This window comes from Grus americana, chromosome 28 (assembly GCF_028858705.1).
Source record: "Grus americana isolate bGruAme1 chromosome 28, bGruAme1.mat, whole genome shotgun sequence".
Lineage (NCBI taxonomy): Eukaryota > Metazoa > Chordata > Aves > Gruiformes > Gruidae > Grus > Grus americana.
This window is the reverse complement of record NC_072879.1, coordinates 6,156,411-6,175,043: the sequence shown is the minus strand read 5'-3', so window position 1 is coordinate 6,175,043 and position 18,633 is coordinate 6,156,411. Positions and strand designations below refer to the sequence as shown.

At 66.2% G+C, this 18,633-nt stretch overlaps 2 protein-coding genes across 3 annotated transcripts; both read right to left on the bottom strand.

The window, feature by feature from the left end:
• Nucleotides 1–636: 636 nt before the first annotated feature.
• Nucleotides 637–7,347, bottom strand: LOC129197475 (GRAM domain-containing protein 2B-like). The gene is made up of 14 exons (XM_054805972.1): nucleotides 7,011–7,347; nucleotides 5,028–5,088; nucleotides 4,493–4,735; nucleotides 3,595–3,729; nucleotides 3,329–3,413; nucleotides 2,965–3,138; nucleotides 2,785–2,883; nucleotides 2,554–2,625; nucleotides 2,390–2,449; nucleotides 2,017–2,080; nucleotides 1,610–1,726; nucleotides 1,388–1,469; nucleotides 1,064–1,171; nucleotides 637–987 (listed from the first exon to the last, which is right to left on the bottom strand). Exons 1-14 carry the CDS (start codon nucleotides 7,345–7,347, stop codon nucleotides 972–974), a joined length of 1,653 nt encoding a protein of 550 aa, XP_054661947.1. The 3' UTR covers nucleotides 637–971.
• A 225-nt stretch (nucleotides 7,348–7,572) lies between these two features.
• MFSD12 (major facilitator superfamily domain containing 12) lies at nucleotides 7,573–17,590 on the bottom strand. 2 transcript variants are annotated; one of them, XM_054805761.1, is made up of 11 exons: nucleotides 17,272–17,590; nucleotides 12,563–12,773; nucleotides 11,440–11,563; nucleotides 11,033–11,230; nucleotides 10,679–10,771; nucleotides 10,483–10,575; nucleotides 9,591–9,761; nucleotides 9,214–9,308; nucleotides 8,698–8,828; nucleotides 8,521–8,595; nucleotides 7,573–8,074 (listed from the first exon to the last, which is right to left on the bottom strand). In XM_054805761.1, exons 1-11 carry the CDS (start codon nucleotides 17,558–17,560, stop codon nucleotides 7,980–7,982), a joined length of 1,575 nt encoding a protein of 524 aa, XP_054661736.1. In that variant the 5' UTR covers nucleotides 17,561–17,590; the 3' UTR covers nucleotides 7,573–7,979. The 2 variants fall into 2 exon arrangements, with proteins under 2 accessions (XP_054661736.1, XP_054661735.1); XM_054805760.1 differs by lacking the exon at nucleotides 8,521–8,595.
• Between the last annotated feature and the right edge of the window lie 1,043 nt (nucleotides 17,591–18,633).

The window sequence follows — 18,633 nt, the reverse complement described above, 5'->3', positions numbered from 1 at the left end:
CAGTGCTGTGGGGTGCAAGTCCTGCTGTGCCCCAGTGTCTGCAGGATGGGGCCGGGTGGGACCCCATCATCCCTGCCATGCACCGGGGACCCTGTGCCTGCTGGGGACCCCTCCTTGTCAGGAGAGACCTGGCCTGGGGACGGTGTACAGTAGGAGCTGGGGGCCCTGGCTGGCTGCAGGGCCTGGGGCACCCAGTTGTGCCCTCTCACACTCCCTTCCCCTCTGTTTCCAGAGCCCCTGGGTGTTGGGGGGCAGCTCAGGGTACATCCCTGCACCCTCCTGACATGCACCCCCCACACACAGCCCCTGGAGCCTCCTCCACTACCAGCCTCCACCCACCAGTAAAAGCCACTGGTCCTGCTGCCGTCCTGGCCCGTTCCTGGGGATGGCAGGAGGGGTGCGGAGTGGGGGGGAGTGGTTGGTGCTTGTCCTGTGGCAGGGTGTTGCTGGGTGCTGAACACCCCAGCCCCTCCATCCTGCCTGGGATCAGGGAGCTCACAGCCTCCCTCTGCTTGTCCCAAGGAATCAGGCAGGCACATGTCCTTGGGGAAGGGGCAATGTGCCCCCTTTCCCCCCCAGCCCAGAGCACCTCTGGGGGGGTCACATTTATTAGTAAAACAGTTCTGTCTCTTTGTCCCTGCCTTGTGTGATACAGGACCCCCCCTCTGCCTTGGCAGGGAGAGGTGGGTGGTGGGGGCCTGACCCCAGCTGCCCCCTGTGCCCTTCTCCTTGGCCTCGGAGCTGCCCAGGTTCCTCCTGCTGCTGCTCAGGGACGGGGTGGGGGAGACATGGAGGGAGCCCCACGGCCTGCGTGGGCTCCCCAGGCATATTGGGGGAGCTGGAAGGCACTTGGTGATGGAGCTCCCGGCTGTTCCCCGAGAGGCGGAGGAAGGGCTGGGAGCAGTCCCTGAGCCTGACCCCCCGGCTGGGGCCGAGGCTGGTGCCCGGTGCTGGCTGGGTCTGTGCTGGCCTCATGTCATCTTGTACCTGGGGGAGAGGCAGAGTGAGGGGGAGGTTCCTCCTGCGCTGGGGACAGAGGAGCCCCCACCCCCCTGCCACTCACTGGTGCGACAGGTTGAGGCCTGGCAAAGCCCCCACGGACGCCAGCTGCTGCTCCAGCTCCATGATGCGCAGACCAATGTACCCCGAGGACAGCAGCAGGGCCACCATCCTGGGGGACAGGCCAGTGTCAGGCAGGGGGGGCACAGCCAGGTGGGGGCACAGGCCAGGCTCCCGCTCACTTCTGTGGGTGCCCAGGGGGGAATGGGGGAACCCCGGGCTGGCAATGCCCCACCGGAGAGCCTGCCTGTGCCAGGGCGCAGCGGGGACGGGGACCCGGGGAGTGTCCCGAAGCCCTGAGGTGCACGAGCGGGTCCCAGGGACTCACAGCAGCAGGTAAATGAGGATGACGGTGTTGAGGGGGCTCAGCCACACGGTGGTGCGGGCCCATAATGCGATGTGGGGTCCCCCTGCCAGGATGAGGAGGTGTCAGTGCTGGAGCTGCTGGGAACCTCAGCCTGGCCACTGTGGTGGGCTCTGCCCGGTGCCGGGGGCCCACCCTGGGGTGGAGCCCCAGCAGCATCCCCCTCCCCAGGGCCCCCTGACCCACCGCTGAAGCTGTGCAGCTTTGCCAAGGGCGCTCGCTCGCCGCTGCTCAGAGCCAGTGCCGCTGCCTCTTCGCCCTCCTCCTCCTCCTCTGCTTGCCTTGGCATTGGGCTTGGCCCATCTGCGTGCAACCGGGAGACATTTGATGAGTGCCCCAGGACCGGGGGGTCCTGGGGACCTAGCGGGGCACACTGGGCCACAAGGAGCTGATACTGCGCTCCCCGGTGCTGCGGGAGATGCTGTTTAGGTGGCCAAGGGCTGTGTGGTCCATCCTGGACCATGCATGGCTGGGGAGGGGGAGCAGAGCCAAAAGCTGTCAGCGAGGCAGAGATGTGGGTGAGGACACACAGGCTTGCACAAGCAGGGCTGCGAGCGTGCGAGGGGGGTGCGGGCTGCAGGGTGGGCGCTCACCCAGCGACTCCTGGAGGCTGTCATGCTCCAGGGTGCTCTGTTCCGGGTCTAACTGGCTTGAGGTCTGAAAGAGGACAAGCCCTGGTCACAGTGCATGTCCCCAAGGCACCCACCCCACAGCCATGGGGGCACAGGTGGGACCCAATGGGGCTCGTGCCAGTCCTGAGGAGGGAGCCCTGAGGGTCCTGGGGTCTGCACCACCCCAGGCTGGGGCTTAACAACTCTATGTTTCCCCCTGAAAGCCTTCCCGGGGGGCAGGCACCCATGCAGCATGGGGTGCTGCCCCCACAGCTGTCCCTGTCCCAGCCCAGGGGGCTGGTGTCACCCCCTCCCCCTGCCAAAAATCCTCCTGCTGACCATTTCCTGGCCTTACCAGAGACTTGCTAAGGATTTCCTTGGTGCTCGGAGAGGCCAGAGAGCTCCGGCTGTTATCCTGGACAAGAAGAGATGAAGGGGGGTGCCGAGGGGTCCCCCATGGCCCTGCAATGGGGGTACAGAGCCGCCATGTGCCCGGCCCCCATCCAGCGCAGTGCGTACCTGCAAGTGTTTGCAGACTGACTTCAGGAGCTGGTACGTGGCCTCCCGCTGGTGCAGCGACACAAAGAGAAACTGCCGGGGAGCAGGAAAAGGGTTTGCGCCAGAGCTGCGCCCTTGGTCATGCTTCAGAGCCCACTGGCCACGGGGACCAGGACACCCCAAACAGCCCCAGGCTGAGCTGCCCCCACACCCCCCACCCCCCCCCAGCGCTGTTCCCATCCCCGCTCTCACCTTCTCCCCCTCAGCCGTGCGGATGCTGAGCGCGTTGGGCACCAGGAGCGCTGTGTTGGTCTTCTTGATGGCTGAGATGGAGGCGATGGGGACCACCGCCTGCACCGGGGGGGGCAGGCAGTGTCACCATGTTCCTGGCTGCTGCCTGTGCCCCCTGCCCCGCGCTCATCCCCAGCCTACCTTGATGTCCTTGAGCAGGAGGCTGGAGTGGAAGCAGACATAGCGGGAGGAGATGTAGAGGCGGCCGTGGTAGGGCACCTCTCTCTGCCAGGCGCAGGAGAAGCAGGCCAGCAGCGCTTCCCGCTCAGCAAGTTCCCCAAAGGCTTTGCAGTAGCTGGCGGCGCGCTTGCTTAGCTGCAGGGGAGACCGGGGCGTGAGGCCGGTGTGGCAAGGTGCTCGGGGCAGAGCACCACGGGCACCCCGCAGACCCTGCTCCATCACCACATCTGCCGTGAAACCAGGACGGGGCCTCCCTCGGCACCTGCCCTGCTGGGACCATGGCGCTGGGGTCGCCCCTCTTGGGCACTGACGCCCCGAGACTCACCGGCAGGGACGGGTGCTCCTGCCTGCCCGCGGGTGTTGCAGTCTGCTCTGTCTCCTTGCAGAAGGAGGGGTCGCAGGTTTTGGATCTGGCAGGAAGCAGCAGGCAGGGGTGAGCTGACGGGCTGCCTGCAGACCCGGTTGTGCACATGTGTGGGCATCGTGCCCTCTCACCCCAGCAAGAGCATCCGGGGGCACGGCCACACTGGACTGGTGGGAGGTGAAGGCTTGGGGTGTGGGGTTGTGTCCTCGGCGAGGTGCAGCACCCACCTGGCGAGTACGGGGTGTCCCAGGTGGGTGCCCGCGCTGCTCCTCTCCTCCAGGCTCTGCCACCGCTTCTCCTCCATCACCCCCCTTCCACTCCTCCTCAGCTTCCCTGCCATGAGGGATGAGTCCGACAGGCAGCTGGGGGAGAGGGGGCAGGTTGGGGGGGGGGGCGGTCCCCACGCTGCCCATCCCTGCAGCACAGCAGCTCGCACAGCGGTGACACCAGCCGGTCCCCCGACCCCCCGACGGGACCAGGAGAGCAAAGCCCACCCGGTCACACGAGCTCTTCTCCCGCCCCACAGTGGCATGCCGCCGGCTGCAATCCCCACAGCTGCCAGCGCACTGGGGCCCCGTTGTCCACCTGCTCAGCGGCCCCCCCCCAGTACCCCCATCGGCTCTCAGGGCTGACAGGGGGTGCAGAACCCCCCCATCACAGCATCTCCGCAGAGAGAGGCAGCAGGGCTGGAGGGACCAGGGCTCTGCCAGACCCCTGCCTGCCCCCGTGACTCAGTTTCCCCAGCCGCGGGGAGAGCCCGGCAACCCACGGGCAGCAGCTCCGGCAGCGGGGCAGTGGTTTGTCCCTGCCTGCTGCCCCACGGGGAGCGGTGCAATTACCGTCACGCCAACCAGCTCCGGGAAAAGCCGCCCCGGCCCCGCACCCAGCACCAGGAGCCACCCGTCCCCCATCCCGCCAGCCTGCACCCTGCCCTGGCCGGAGGGACGGACGCCTGGTCCCCCGGGAGCGGCACCCCCACTCCCCACTCACGGGTGGGCGCTGGGTGCAGGCTGCCCCCAGGTCCCTCCAGGTGCCCGGAGCGAGGGCTGGCAGCTCCACTGCCGGATCCACGTGCGGGCAGCAGAGCCCCCTCGCCGGGCAGCCTCTGCCCACCCCATGCGGTACCTGGTGGCGGACACAGCTGAGCCCCCCACGTCCCGTCCGGCCCACGCCGTGGCCCCGCTCCCGCTCCTTCCAGAGCCGTCCCGGGCCCGCAGCTGCCGCCTCCTCCTCCTCCCGCTGGCGAGGAAGGGCGGGCAGGCGGGGCTGGGACCGGCCGCAGCAGGTTTGCAGGGAGGCGTCGGGGCAAATACCAGCCCGGGGCTGGCCGGGTGGGAGCCCGTGCCGCCGAGCCCAGGCCCCCGGGGGCTGCCAAGGGGTGAACGGGCATCACGGGCATGGCCAGGGTACGGCCAGGGAAGGGCCGCACACCCCGGCTCCTGGTGGGATGCGGGAAGCTGTCCCACCACCGTGCCCACCTGCCCGTCTTGCCGGGCCAGGAGGCTGGGGGGAGCTTCTGCGTGGGGAGTCCCTCCGGTGTGCCGAGCGCTGGTGGGGTGACGCTGGCATCAGCCCGCGCGTCCACCAGCAGTGAGGGCCCCATGGGACAACCCGAGGGGTGGTAAGGGGCACGGAGCATCGTCACCCTGCAGCTACAGACCTGCCCACCCCGGGGGGGGGTTCCCTGGCCACGGCCCTCTGGAGCAGCATGGTGCAGGACCCTGAGCAGGGAGGGGGTAAAAAACACCCCCGGGTGTGGCTGCGGCAGGCAGAGCTGCTCGTTTGGTGTCTCCTGCCTGCTCTGCCCTGAGCTGGGGCCATCCAGCACCCGAAGCAGCACCCAGTGGGTGAAAGCAGGCGCTGCAGGCCCCTCTGTGACCACAGCCCTTGGGGGGGGGGGCCGTGAGGGGGAGTGGGGGGTTCAGCTGCCCCCGAAACTAGCTGCAAATGCATCCCCCTCCCAGGCAGAGCTGACAGCCAGAGCAGCACGTCCCACAATCACAGAATCACGGAATCATTTAGGTTAGAAAAGACCTTTAAGACCATCGAGTCCAGCCGTTACCCCAGCAGTGCCAAGCCCACCACTAACCCATGTCCCCAAGCACCACATCGACACGTCTGTTAAATCCCCCCAGGGCTGGGGACTCCACCACTTCCCCGGGGCAGCCTGTTCCAGGGACTGACAACCCTTTGGGGGAAGACATTTTTCCTTATCTCCAATCTATCCAATCCTACGGGCATCCGCAGAACTGCCTGCCCGGTGCCGCTCCCCACCCCGGCCCCACGAGCGAAGGATCCCTCGTGCCCCTTCCCCTCCCCAGGCAGTACTGGAGGGCAGGTTTGGCCACCAGCCCCCCCGGGGGGCTCTGCTGCGCGACATAAGGTGGTCGCCTTGGCTGTGGGCAGAGTGCTGAGAAAAGCAGGGAGGGGGCAAGACCGGGCTGCGGGGGGGGGGGGGGGGGCTGAGCAGAGCCGAGGGTCCGGGTGGCCAGTTGGGGAGAGGCCCTTGCCCTCCCCGCAGGGCACTGGGGCACCATGCTAAGGCCACCCGGCCCCGGCCTTGGCCCCTGCCCCGGCTCAGCCCTTGCTCTCTGGACTGGGGAACAGCCATAAACCCTGTGTGCAGCCCAGCACGGCTGACAGCACAGCGTGGGATGTTGCCCCCCCCGCACCCAGCTCTGCCCCCCCCCCCCCAGCACCCAGCTCTTCCCCCCCGCAAACCCAGCTCTGACCCTTCAGCACCCAGCTCTGCCCCCTCCCACCTCCACCCCACACTCTGGGCGCACGTTGTATCACCGAGGTCACTTTTGCACACACCACCCCCCCATCACACCCACTCAGCCCCCTCCCTGCACGCACATACACCACACAAGCCACTCACCCGCCACACACACACCCCCCCAGACACACTTACCCCCCCGCCCCCGTTGCCCACTCACACCCCCCCCCCAATGCCCACACACGCCTCCCCATCCACATGCCCGGCACGCGGAGGCTCCCCACACACACACATCATGCACACACACACACACACACACACGTGTGCAAGCACACAGTGCACACACACCCACATGCAGGATGGGGGGGTGTGTGTGTGTACAGACATGTCACAGATGTGCACACGTGTGGGCACGGGCACACGCACACACACAGTCCGGCTCCCCCCTGGCCTGACCCCGGCACGGTGCCAGGCAGGGGAGGGAGCTCAGGAGGGTGCGGGGGGCACCGGGCCCCCAGCATGGCAGAGCTGAGCAGGGCTGGCAGCACCCCAGGGTGATGGCATGGCCCCCCCCAGGTGAGCAGAGCGCTCCCGGGGCTGCCAGGCCCCCCGCCACCATCGTTCCCCCCAGCCCACGGGGCTGTGGCGGCCTCGTTGCTCAGCTCCTCAGGGGCGAAGGGAGCAGCACACCCTGGCCATGGTGTCCCAGTGCGTGGTCCCTTTGTCCCCGTGTGACTTGGGGCGACTCGGGTCACGCTGCAGCCACCTGCGTGCGGACCCCTGCTCCTCCCCACGGCACCGGGCCCTGGGCCGCAGGCACCGGGAGCTGCCCTGGGCCGGCCGGAGGGTGCGCGGGGAGCCCGAGGCGGGCGATGCAGCGTTGCGTGACAGCCGGCTGTTGACCCACGGCAGCCCGGCCTTTACCCCAGGCTCCCGGGTTCACTTCAGCGGGGGGCGGGGAGGGCCCGGCCGGAGCCTCCGGTGCCGGGATCAGCGGGCAACCCAGGCTGCGCCCAACGGCCCGGCCCCGCGGATGGGGCCTGGCGCGGCCCTCCCTGCCGCAGCGCCTCGGCGGCACCGAGCGGGCCCGGGCTGGGCTCCGCGGCTCCGGCCCCGCTAAGGCCGGGAGAGCCCCCCCATTGGCTGCCCTGCCCCGGGAGGTGGGACACTCGCACAGGAACCAATCACTAGGCTCCAGCGCTGCTGCGCGGCGACCATTTTGTTTGCGGGCGCAGGCGCCATCGTTGTTGAGGGCGGCCATCTTGCGGGCCCCTTCACTGCCGCGGGTCTGCGGGCTCCCTCTGCGCGGAGGAATAAAGGAGAAAGGGGCGAACCGTTGGGGCAAAGCCCCAAGAGCCCTTGTGTGGTGCACCCCCCCAAACCACCTACCCTGCTTCTGCCCCCCCCAGCCAGGGGGTCCCCCGCCCCCAGGAGCAGAGCCCAGGCCCCGGGGGTCCTGCCCAAGGGAAGACACCACGGGCACCGATCCATGGTTAGAGGTGCTTTGTTGTGTTTGGGTTTTGTTTGTTTTCTCTCCTTTTTCTCCTCCTTTAAAAAGTGCCGTTTGTACATACTGACCTTACAAAAGCAGGTTAAAACCGAGGGCCGGGCACCCGTCCCCCGTGCTGGGACCGACCTCCGCAGCCCGGCCCAGGGCCTTCTAGTGTTAACACTTGTGCAAGCACAGGGTGACATCCTTCACAAGTCCCCAGGCAGGGCACGGGGAGGGGGTGTGGGACACACGAGTCCAGTGCAAGGTGACAGGAAGACAGGTCGGGGGGCAGAGTCCCCCAAGCCCAGCGCCCCATCCCACTGCTGTCCCCTGCTGCGGGGGTCCCTCCAGGCAGAGCTCAGCAGCATGGACACCACGGTGGCCGAGGACACGGGCCCTGCTCAGTTGACGGTGCCACTCCGGCTCCTTCCCTCCATGCTGTCTGTCCCGCCATAGGAGGTCTCCGCTCCACTCAGCCCCCGCAGGCAGACAGCATCTGCGGGGACAGGAGGGAAGGGACAGGTTAGAAACCGCTGCAGCTGCTGGGGTGACCCACCACGTGCTGGCCCGGACCTTCTGGGCTCTCCTGCCTAGGTCCCCAAGGCATCACGGGGGGGTGGTGGTGTCCATCCTCTCCCCCCACCCCAGAGCAAGACACAGGCACCCAGCAGGGCGGAGAGGCGGCTGCTGAGCTGGCACTGAGCGCTGTGCCTGGGTGCCCAGCCTGGCAAGGGGCACCCCCACCCCTGCTGCCACATTTGGCTACCAGCACACGGAGCAGCCCCCGCCACCTCTTTGTGGCCCAAGGGGTGCCAGGGGCAGCATGGCCATGGCGGGGCCAGGCAGGGGTGGATCCTGCCCTCCGCAGCAAGCAGGCACAGACCCCAGCTCTGGGGCCAGGAGCAGCAGAAGCAGGATGGCGGCCCTGCCCTGTGTGCCTACCATGAGGGTCCCCTTGCGGGCAGGGCACCTCCCGCCGGGACAGGGCTCCCGCTGCCTCCCTGCAGCCGGGGCCATCTGGAAAGACACTTTCACTTTAGTCTAGGCTGACACAGGACACGGGGCTCCCCCCCAGCCACATGCCTGCCCCCCGCCGCTGGTGCCCCCAGCCCCACTCACGGTAGCGGATACGGATGGGCCAGACCATGATGCAGCACAGAGAGGCGATGGCGGCAATGGCAATGCCTCCGGTGACCAACACCATCACCCAGTGGTAGAAGCTGACGCAGGCAGGGCAGCAGAGCTCAGTCCTGCAGGGAGAGGGCAGGGACGTGGCTTGGTGGCCAGGACCGAAGCCTAGCCCAGTAGCCCAGTGCTGCCCAAGTGCCAGGGGCTGCTGACAGCGATCTCGTGTCCTCGGTATCAGGATTGATTCACAGTGGGACGTGAGGGAAAGGTCCAGGGCAAGGAGAGAGGGCAGCTCCCTGGCTATTGAGATCCCCAGCCCCTTCATGCATCCCAGAGGTGCAGCCCTCGTCTAGGGCCAGAAGAGAAGTCGAGGAAGGATTTAAGACAAATCAGAGCTGTTTTCCACCCATGTCTCTCACTCCAAACGAGGGATATTTGCTGCTTGGCCCCCAGGCAGTGTGGCTGGAGCTGCCACCGGGAGGGTTCCCACCCCGCAGGGATGCTTACGGGCACGGGTGCAGGTTCTGGATCGCCATCACAGCCAGGCCGTTGGCCATCTTGTCTGTGAAGCTCATGGCGCCATAGACGAACGCGCCGCTGTGCTGTGAGGGGAGAGGAAACCTCATCGGCGGCTGCGCCGAGGCCAACCCCGCCACGCAGCCCAGCGGGCGTCAGCAGTGAGAGCCTTGTGCCCTCTCATGGGCAGAGCCCATATTACAGCAGAGCCCGGGCACAGGGGACACGGCTGCCCGTACCCCCACAGCAGAGCCCCGTCGCAGGGGTCCCCGTCCCCCTGCATCCCACACCAGTGACCGCCCCAGCCCGTGGGCTCCGAGCCCCGCTGTGATATCCCGGTGCATCCTGGGCTGGAGGAGCAGACATACCGTGTTGGTGCCGATGAGGTCCGCTGTCATGGAGAGGGAGGTGACCAGGATAGTGGCGGAGCCGGCCCCAAGCAGCACGGCCGCCCCGTAGATCTCCGCTCCCATCTGCCTGGCCAGGGTCACCCAGGAGGCAAAGGCCAAGATCACCAGGATGCCCACGAAGTAGGTCAGCTGCTCCGGGCCAGCGTGGGGACAGGCAGAGGGAGAAGGGAGAGCTCAGACCCCGCATCGGCTGACACCCAGCAAGGCAGGGGGGAGCGGGGAGGGCACGGGGGCCAGCTGCTGCCCACGGGGACAGCCCCGGCTCTCTCCCAGCTGTTTTTAAACAAAGACCCCCTAAACAGCCGGGGCCTTGCCATGGTTCAGGCTGTTTTACAGCGTTGGCTGCAGCCTAAGAGCCGAGTCCCCGCCTCGAGCCCCCCAGGTGCCTGCATAGAGCACGGGGACCCCCGACCAGCAGGGGAGGTGGGGGCTTACTGGGGAATGGTGCTTGCTGCAGTGTGGAGGGGGGGTGCACTGGAGGGGCAGACCCCTCCCGCTGGCACTGCAGACCCCCATGCCTGCCCAGGGTGGTTCAGCCAAACCCTCCCTCTGCCTCTTGTGGGCACCACGGGGCTCTTCCAGCCCGGTCAGGGCTGCACAGGACAGGCTGGCTCTGGACCAGCATTGCTTTCGCCAGCCTCAGAGATGTGCAGGATTAGGTCCGTGCCACCTCGCCCTGCCCACCACCCACGCTGCAGCACGGGATTGTCTGCAGAGGATGCATGAGGGGTCCCTGCTCTCCAGCCAGGCTCAGGTGTGCTGAGTGCTCTGCTCACTCGTGCGGTCAGGATCTGGCACCTGGGCCTCTCCTTGGGTCTAACTCAAACCTCACCAGGCCCCCAGGACTCACATTCCGGCCTATCCACTTATTGACAGGCTTCATGAGGAAGGAGGAGAGGAAGCCGCTGATGTACATCACCAGGGGGATGGTGGCGATGTATTTCTGCAAGAGATGAGGACAGGGAGAAGATGGGCTCTGGACCACTGGCACAGAACCCCTGCCCACGTGAGCTCGACACAGCGGCAGGGACCTGTCCTGCACCCACCTTGGGCAGCAGCAGCGAGTTGGTCAGGTACATGGCGATGTAGGTCTGGGACAGGTTGACGATGAGCCGGGTGGACATGTAGAGCACCGCGACCTGTGAGGGGACAGAGACAGGGCAGCACTGCTCAGCCCCTGCAAACTGGAGATGGGGAAGGCTGGCACCTTCCACGCCCAACACTGTCATGGCACAGATGCCCGCTGAGAAGGGGACAGCCCCCCTGACGTGGTAGGTGGGTGCCCACTACAGCCCATCTCTCCATCCTCGCCCGCACCAGGGGCACATCCCACTGCCAGAGGACGCCCAGGCAGGGCAGCAGCCCAGGACAGGTGCCACAAGCCCTGTCCGCGGCCGTACCTGGTAGAAGGCAGGCTCCAGCAACCAGTCTTTCCAGATCAGCAGTGGGCGCGGGGGGCTCGTAGGCTCCTTCTGCAGCAGGGGCGTGCTCTCCTCCAGCTGGGGCAGCGAGCCCGGCGGGTACGGCTTCTCTTTGGTGCCCAGGTGGAAGATGAGGGAGAACACAGCTCCCAGCCCCACCACAATGAGGGACAGGTTCTGGGTGAGGCAGAGGGGATGAGCATAGCAGGGTGGTGGATAAAGAAGGGTTCCCAAAAACCCAGAGAGAGCTCAGTGCAGCCCCTGCCCATTGCGGTAGGTGAGATTTCAGGGCGCTGCTATTTCATTCCCTCTGGTACCTCCCCAGTTGAGCTGTGTCCCACCCAGGCAAGAGAGGACCCCAGGGACTACTGAGCCCCGCCACATACCCGAAATATAGGGACATCCTGGATGCCTAGGTGCTCTGTGTGGTCAGGCTGGTCCACCTGGAAGTTCAGCAGGAGCCAGGCCAGGCCATACACAGTGATATTGGCCATGACGGTAAAGGCATACCTGAGGGGAGACAGCACCTTATGGTGATGCAGAGGGACGAGCCCAGCTCCAGGCACGGCAGGGACACCTCGACCCAAGGCTGCCCTCCAAGCCAGGCACGCTACAGCCAGCTTTGCACCCCAGTGTCACCGCTGAGGTGACACCTCCAAGAGCACACAGCATCTGGCCAGGCACTAGCCTGACTGGTGCACCTCCCAGCGCACCCAATCCAAGCCTTGGGGCATGACTGGGAAGAAACCAAGATCCCTTCGGGTCAGCCTATCGACTCTCCAGTCACAGCTCACCTCTGCTCCAAGGATGACCTGAGCTGCCCAACTGGGTTCCCCCAGAGCCGGACCCCTCAGCCTGGGGTTACCCCAGCACTGCCCCACATCCTCCCTGCCCGGTTGCGCTGCGGTCCCCGCTTGCCTGCCAGAAGGGGAACTTCCTCCCACTGGCACAGATAACCAAACCCTGCTCCATGTGATAAACACTCCTTCCCACAGCCTGATCGTGCCAGATAAGCAGCACTGAGCTGGGCTCCGCACACCGACTGTGCCGCACCGACTGCACGTGCTGCCCAGCCTGGCCCTGGGGCTGTCCCTGCCTACGGGACGGGACGGCCGCACAGGGCCTGCCCAGCTCTCCCTGGGGGCATCCAGGGCAGGTCTGTTCCTCCCCTGTGACCATCACCCTCCAGTCCCCAAGAAGTGCCCCCAGCTCAGGGGAGCGTTCCATGGGCTGTGTCACCAACATCCCCAGCATCAAGACATTCCCTCCTGGCACCAAAGGGTTTGGGCCACCAGCCCAGAAGACCAGTGTCACTTGGACACATCCTGCAGGACACCCGCATGGCCCAGTCCTGGTCCTGCCATACTGAAGGATCAAGTGTGCTGTGGCACCCAGGGGACATGAGCCCCATAGCACCCAGGGGACCTCTTGTCACACAAGCGATGGGACCCGGCGCAGACAGGGCTGCTCCCCTGGGTTCAGAGGACACCCAGGTCTGGCCGTCCTCACCTGAAAGCTGTGAGCTCCACCTTCTCATGGTCACTGGTCACCAGCTCAGGGATGAGGGACAGGTGGGAGATCTGCGTGGCCGCCCAGCCGAATTGGAAGATGATGATGAAGGGGAGGTAGTAGATGAAGGCTGCCCACTGCGGCGTGTTGTCCTTGCAACCCAGGCAGGGGTTGAAGATGAAGGGGAAGGACACGAGGACGCAGGTGGTGCCTGGGAAGAGAGCAGAGCGGTGAGAGGTTGCAAGCCCTGTTCCCTGGGACCCCAATGGCCGCAGCCAGCTCAGGCACGGATGGACCGACACAGCCAGGCGTCTGCTAGGACAGGTCCTACCCCGCAGGGCTGGGGAGGGAGGTGGGCCCCTTCCCCCAGCCAGGTGAAACACGTGGAGCCCCAGACCCCCCCCCCTTCCCTCTTGCACCCAGTGGCAAGACAGACAGACACTTGACACCAGGCAAGTTCCCCCCACAAAGTGCAGCATCATCTGGCACCCGCTCTGTCCCCCTCAAAATGCCAGAGGACAGACCCTCACGCCGTCATGACATGCAGCTGCCAAGGGCTTCTCTCCCCATCTCCATTGTGCAGATAAGCCCCAAGGACACGCGCTGCCCTGCCATCTGCCCGAGGGCGATAAGGCACCCCAAGTGCCAGGAGGGCTCTGGGCTGTCCCGTGAGCGCAGGGCCAGCCCATCTGTCCCCTGGTCCCTTCTCCCGTGGTCCCGCTCCCTCCATGCTTGCAGAAGTCACCCGCAGAGCCGTGGCCAGGGACACCCCCAGTGTGATGGGGGGGACGGGAGCCGGCCTCTGCATCATGGGAAGGTCCCGGCTGAGTCAGGGACAGCAGAGCCAGACTCCTCCCTCTGCCGCAGCGTGACGGCGTGGGGACGCCTGCGTGGAGCGGGCAGCGACAGGCTGGCTTCTCCCTCCCCCTTCACAAGGTTACGGAGCAAATCTGCGGAGATGCTTCACTGCTCCCAAGGCCCAGGCGCCGACGAGGAGACGGCCGCGTGCCCTGTCCTGCGTGTCCCCAGCTTCACCGGGCGCTGCCAAAGAGCTGCGGGAACCTGTTCCTATAGCTGAGGGGAACCTGCAGATGCTTTGCCAGGTCCCCAAGGTCTCCTCTCCAGGGAACTTTGCAAAATCCTCCTCCTCCCAAGAGATTTCTCCTCTCACCCGTGAATGGCAATTCCTCCTCCTCCTCCTCCTCGCTTCCATCTGGCACGGCCACCCCAGCTGCCGCAGGGCTGGGGCAAAGTGGCTCTCCCTGTGCCGAGGGCAGGCAGCGACAACCCCAGCCCGGCTCAGATCCATCCTGAGCAAGGACCCCGGCAGGGTGCTGCCCTGCACCGGCTCGCAGCTGGCTCTGGTGCTCCAGGAGCTCCCCGAAGGACAGGGGGCTTCCGGCAGACTGCAGCGTCTCTGCCCCAGATGAGCCACCGGGACGGGAAGGGTCCAAGAAGGTTCAAACCAGACCAGACCTCCTTTGTGCCCTGTTACAAGGCTGTTGGTTTTAACCATGGAGGATCGAGGAGGCTCTGCCCACTCCCAGTCCCAGGGCCCTGCAGGGTCGGGCTCTGCAGTCCCCTAAGGGCTGCGAGGGACTTGCCCCCGTCCGCGGGGGAGCACTGGGGCAGGAGCTGCAGACCCCAGGCTGCTGCAGCCTCTGCGTCCCCCCCCGTGCCCACCCGCCAGCCATCGCCGCAATCACACACTCAGGAGACTCGAGACTCCCGTCGCTCCCTCCTCCTCACGTCCCCCAGCACGGGCAGTGCTCACCATCAGGGCCACCCCCACGGAGCCGTGCTCCTCTGGTAATGGGGCTGCGAGCTGCATCCCGACACCCACATATCCCCGGGTCTGCCCAAGCGAGTGCAGCTTCACCGTGAGCCAGAGGGGTCCTGCGACCCCCCCCACCCTCCCAAGCAGGGCCGTGGGAACCCCCTAAAACCACCGTGCCCATCCCTGCAGCACCCTGGGCAGGGAGCAAAGGACCAGGCTCTCACCTCCCGGCCCCACGGGGCAGGATCACGGGAATGCCAGGCTGCGCCGCATGGGTGCCCCGGGCAGGGAATTTGGGACAGCGTTGCCAGACTGGCTCAGACAGGCAGCAAAGAGCCGCTCGTCTTTCCCAGCCCATTGTGGCAGGAAGCTGTCCCCCCCCAGAAAAAAGCCGGCAAGCAGGCAGGCTGGCGTGTGGGGTGAGCCACCCAGGACCGCCGGCACTGGCAGCCCAGTGCTGTGGTGGGGAGATGCCACCGATAGCAACTCGTGGTATCCACACCCCCCCCCAACCCGAGACTGCGGTTTCACAACGTTTCCTCTGATCTGAGCACTGGTTGCCACCAGATGAGCTGCCCCGCTCCCACACGAAGCCTCTCACCGCAGCGTGACCGACTGAGCAGAGAGCGGTATCAGCACAACCGGTTCCAACAGGTTTGCTGGCCCCACTCAGTCGCACCGTGGTCAGCCAAGGGAGGCAGCGGGGTAGCCTCCACCTTCTAGGAATAACCCACACTCCAGCCAGGGAAACGCAGCCTCCATCTGTGCCTACAGCCTCCGCTCGTGCCGCTGAAGCAGGCAGGGCCGGGCAGGGTGCTCTGCTCCCCGCTGGGGCAGCTGCAGCCCCTGTGCAAGAAAGACGTGATTCAGGACTTCCCCTTCGGTGCACGCAAGTCAGCACCCAGCCGGAGCGACCTGCTTGGGGAGGGGGGAAGCACAGCTCCGGCCACTTCCCTAAATCTAGGGCACTGATCTAGCTGACACCACAGTGGGGGGGGTGAAGCTGCCCCCTGCAACAGCCTCCCTGACTTGTAAAGCAAAACCCCAGGGAGACCAGCAACCTTATCAGGCTGTCGTTCAGTTGTACAAAGCAGTTGGCCGAGATCAATTTGGGATCAAGATAAGAACACCCACACTACAACTGTCTTCTCTCCACATGGGTCCACTCTGGGTGAGCCGGCACTCGGGCATTACAGTGCCGTTACCCGGGAGGAAGCATCGAGGGTCTTTATCTGTGGCTGTTGGTGGATGTTTCTTCATGCTAACTGCCCCAGTCCCCATCGCCAGTCAGCAGGGACAGGGCAAGCTCCTGCGCCGGTCGCAGCACCAAGGACCCTTCTCCAGGTCACGCTGTCCCCTCAGAGAGGGACCCCGCCGACACCAGCCTCTGCACTTCATTGCATTTTTTGACCCCAGGGCATGATGTAAGACAAATGCCTGTTAATTCATGCTGAGCTGGTACCTCCTCCGCATCCCCAGGGGGCCCTTACTCACCAGCTGCCTTCCCCTGCTGCGGCCGGGCAGCGCTGCCTGCAGACGCAGCACACGGGATGCCCAGCCCAGGCGTCGGTGGTCCCATGCCCCAGGGTCACCCACTGAGACAACCAAGAGCTGCCAGCCCACAGGCAAGTCCCTGGTAAACCCCCAGGCTGCGGGGAAAGCCCAGATTTTATTGTCGCTCTGGTTTTGATGTAGCATTAACTGACTAAACACATGGTTCTCACCCTGACTCGATGCTACGCCCATGCAGGGGGACACAGGAAAGTCCTGCAGCCCCTCTAGTCACCACGCAGGTACGGCCCAAGGGACAGCGGGGAGCCCCGGGCTGTGAGCGCCCAGGCAGCACCTATGATACGGGCCACTGGGATGGGGACAGTGCCCAGGCAGGACAGGGACACTGCGGTGCCCCTTCCCCATCCAGGTTCAGCCATCCATGCCTGGGGGATCCTGGAGCACCCCGCTGTCCCTTACACACAGGGCACCCCAGTCCCCACCTCACTGCCCTGGGGGATGCTGCCCCTCTGTATGGGGCACCCCAGAAAGGCACCTCCTGGTCTGCCCCCCCCCCCCCCCCCAGGGCACTGCCACCTCAGCCCTGATACTGCCTAGGGCTGGTTCACCCTCCACGCAAGGCACCAAGGAAAGCCCCCCCAGAGGGACCCCCCTTCCACGGGGGGGCTGCTCCCTTCCACCCCAGGGCACCCAATTCTGCTCGCCACTGAGGCTGCCCCTCTCCATCTGGGGGGGGAACCCAGTCCCCACCTCACTGCCACAGGGGCTGGTCCCCGCTCCAGGCAGGGGGCTCCAGGAAGGCTTCCCTGGAGCTGAACCCCACTCCAGAAAGGTGCCCCCAGGGCTGACCCCCCTCACTCAGAGCAGCCCAGAAAGGCACCCCTCTCCACTCAGGACATCCCAGAAAAAAACCCTTGGTCCCTTTTTCCCTCCAGGGCATCCCTGGGCTGATCCTGCACCCCAGAAAGGCTCCCCCAGGGTCACCCATCTCCACCCAGGGCACCCGGGATAGGCACCCCTGGTCACCCCAGAAAGGCTCACCCGGGGCCATCCCTCTCCACCTGGGGCATCCCAGAAAGGCACCCCAGTTCCCCTCCCATCCAGAGCATCCCCAGGGCTGAACCCCACCCCAGAAAGGTGCCCCCGGGGCTGACCCCTCTCAGTCGGAGCACCCCAAAAAGACACCCCGCTCCACTCAGGGCATCCCAGAAAGGCACCCTTTGTCCCCTTACCCCCCAGGGTACCCCAGAAAGGAACCCCGGGACTGATCCTGCACCCCAGAAAGTCTCCCCGGAGTCATCCCTCTCCACCCAGGGCATCCCAGAAAGGCTCCCCCAGCGCTGCCACACCCCCCCCCCAACCCCAACCCGGAGCACCCCAGCAAAGGGTGCCCCCCACCCCAGGTCACCCCCGTACCCACCGGCCAGGTGCCAGGACTTTCTCCGCCCGTAGCGGCCGCAACCGGCGGAGCGGTCGGCTTCGTAACCGAGGAGCGGCGTGCAGAGCCCGTCGGCCGCCTGCCCGGCCAGCAGCAGGGCACCGGCAAGGCGGTGCCCGTAGCCCAGCACGGCGTGCAGGTAGAGCAGCAGGTAGGTGAACCACAGCGATGCGCACAGATCGTTCAGGAAGTGCCCGGTCGCGAAGCTCAGCCGCGCCCGCAGCGGCAGCTCCGCGGCACCGATACCCGCACCCGTCAGGGGCTCCGCCATGCCGGCCCGCAGCGCCGGGACGGGGACGGGGACGGGGCCGGGGCGGGGCTGCGGCGCTGCCCGGCCCCGCCATCCCGGGGCTCCCCCCACCAGCCCGCTCTGCCGGCTCTGCCTCCCCCCCGCGGGGGGGCGGATGGATGCTCCGAGCGGTGCCCGCCGAGCCCCGGGGGGGGAGTGGGGGTGCGCCGGGACCCCAGAGCGGGGCAGGGCTGGGGTGCGCCGGGGTATGGGGTGAGGGAACGGAGGAGGGGGGGGCGCCGGGGGTCCTGCTGGTGGGCACTGGAACCGGTGTGTGTAGGGGGGGATACCCCCCTTTGGGGGTACTGGGGTCACTCGGACTCTGGGGTGACAACTGGCATCATGGGGGGCCCCACACTTGGGTGCATACTGGGGTTACTGGGAGTAGTGTGGGGGTACTGGGGTCACTCGGACTCTGGGGTGACAACTGGGGTCGTGGGGACCCCCTGCTTGGGTGGGTACTGGGAGCAGTATGGGAGTACTGGAGTGACTGGGACCAGTATAAGCAGTACTGGGGTCACTGGGACCCTCACTTGAGGGGAGTACTGGGGTCATTGGGACTCTGAGGTGACTACTGGCATCGTGGAGACCCCCAGTTGGGTGCATACTGGGGTCACTAGGAGCAGTGTGGGGGTACTGGGATGACTGGGACCTCCACTTGAGTAGGAACTGGGGTCACTGGAACCAGTATGGGCAGTACTGGGGTCACTAGGACCAGTATGGGCAGTACTGGGGGCAGTGGCTCTTCCCGTGGGGGGAGTACTGGGGTCACTGGGAACAGTGGGGGGGGGTTCAGGGCCATTGGGACCCCAAGAGTGGGCGTTGGGGCCACTGGGCGCAGCCGTGGGGTACTGGGGTTACTGGGAGCGGTGCGGGATGGTAAATGGAGTCACTGGAAACAGCCCCGAGGTGGGAACTGGGGTCACTGGAAGCAATTGGGAGGATACTGCCGCTGGGAGCAGCGAGGGCACACTGGGACCACTGGAACCCCTCCCGAGGTCGCTCCCGGGACTCCCCGCCCTGGACGACACCGGGGTAGGCACTGGGGGCACCCA

Excerpts from the sequence above, each read along its gene's own strand:
- LOC129197475 (XM_054805972.1), bottom strand. The coding sequence starts at position 7,347 with ATGGCCGCCCTCAACAACGATGGCGCCTGCGCCCGCAAACAAAATGGT. Across the intron at positions 5,089-7,010 it reads AGTGAACCCGGGAGCCTGGG|GGTCCTGCACCATGCTGCTC; the intron begins GTAAAGGCCGGG and ends CTCCCTGCTCAG. Across the intron at positions 2,626-2,784 it reads GCACGGCTGAGGGGGAGAAG|TTTCTCTTTGTGTCGCTGCA; the intron begins GTGAGAGCGGGG and ends GCTCCCCGGCAG.
- MFSD12 (XM_054805761.1), bottom strand. The coding sequence starts at position 17,560 with ATGGCGGAGCCCCTGACGGGTGCGGGTATCGGTGCCGCGGAGCTGCCG. Across the intron at positions 9,762-10,482 it reads ATAAGTGGATAGGCCGGAAT|CTGACCTACTTCGTGGGCAT; the intron begins GTGAGTCCTGGG and ends GGCCCGGAGCAG. Across the intron at positions 8,596-8,697 it reads GCCCATCCGTATCCGCTACC|ATGGCCCCGGCTGCAGGGAG; the intron begins GTGAGTGGGGCT and ends GTGTCTTTCCAG.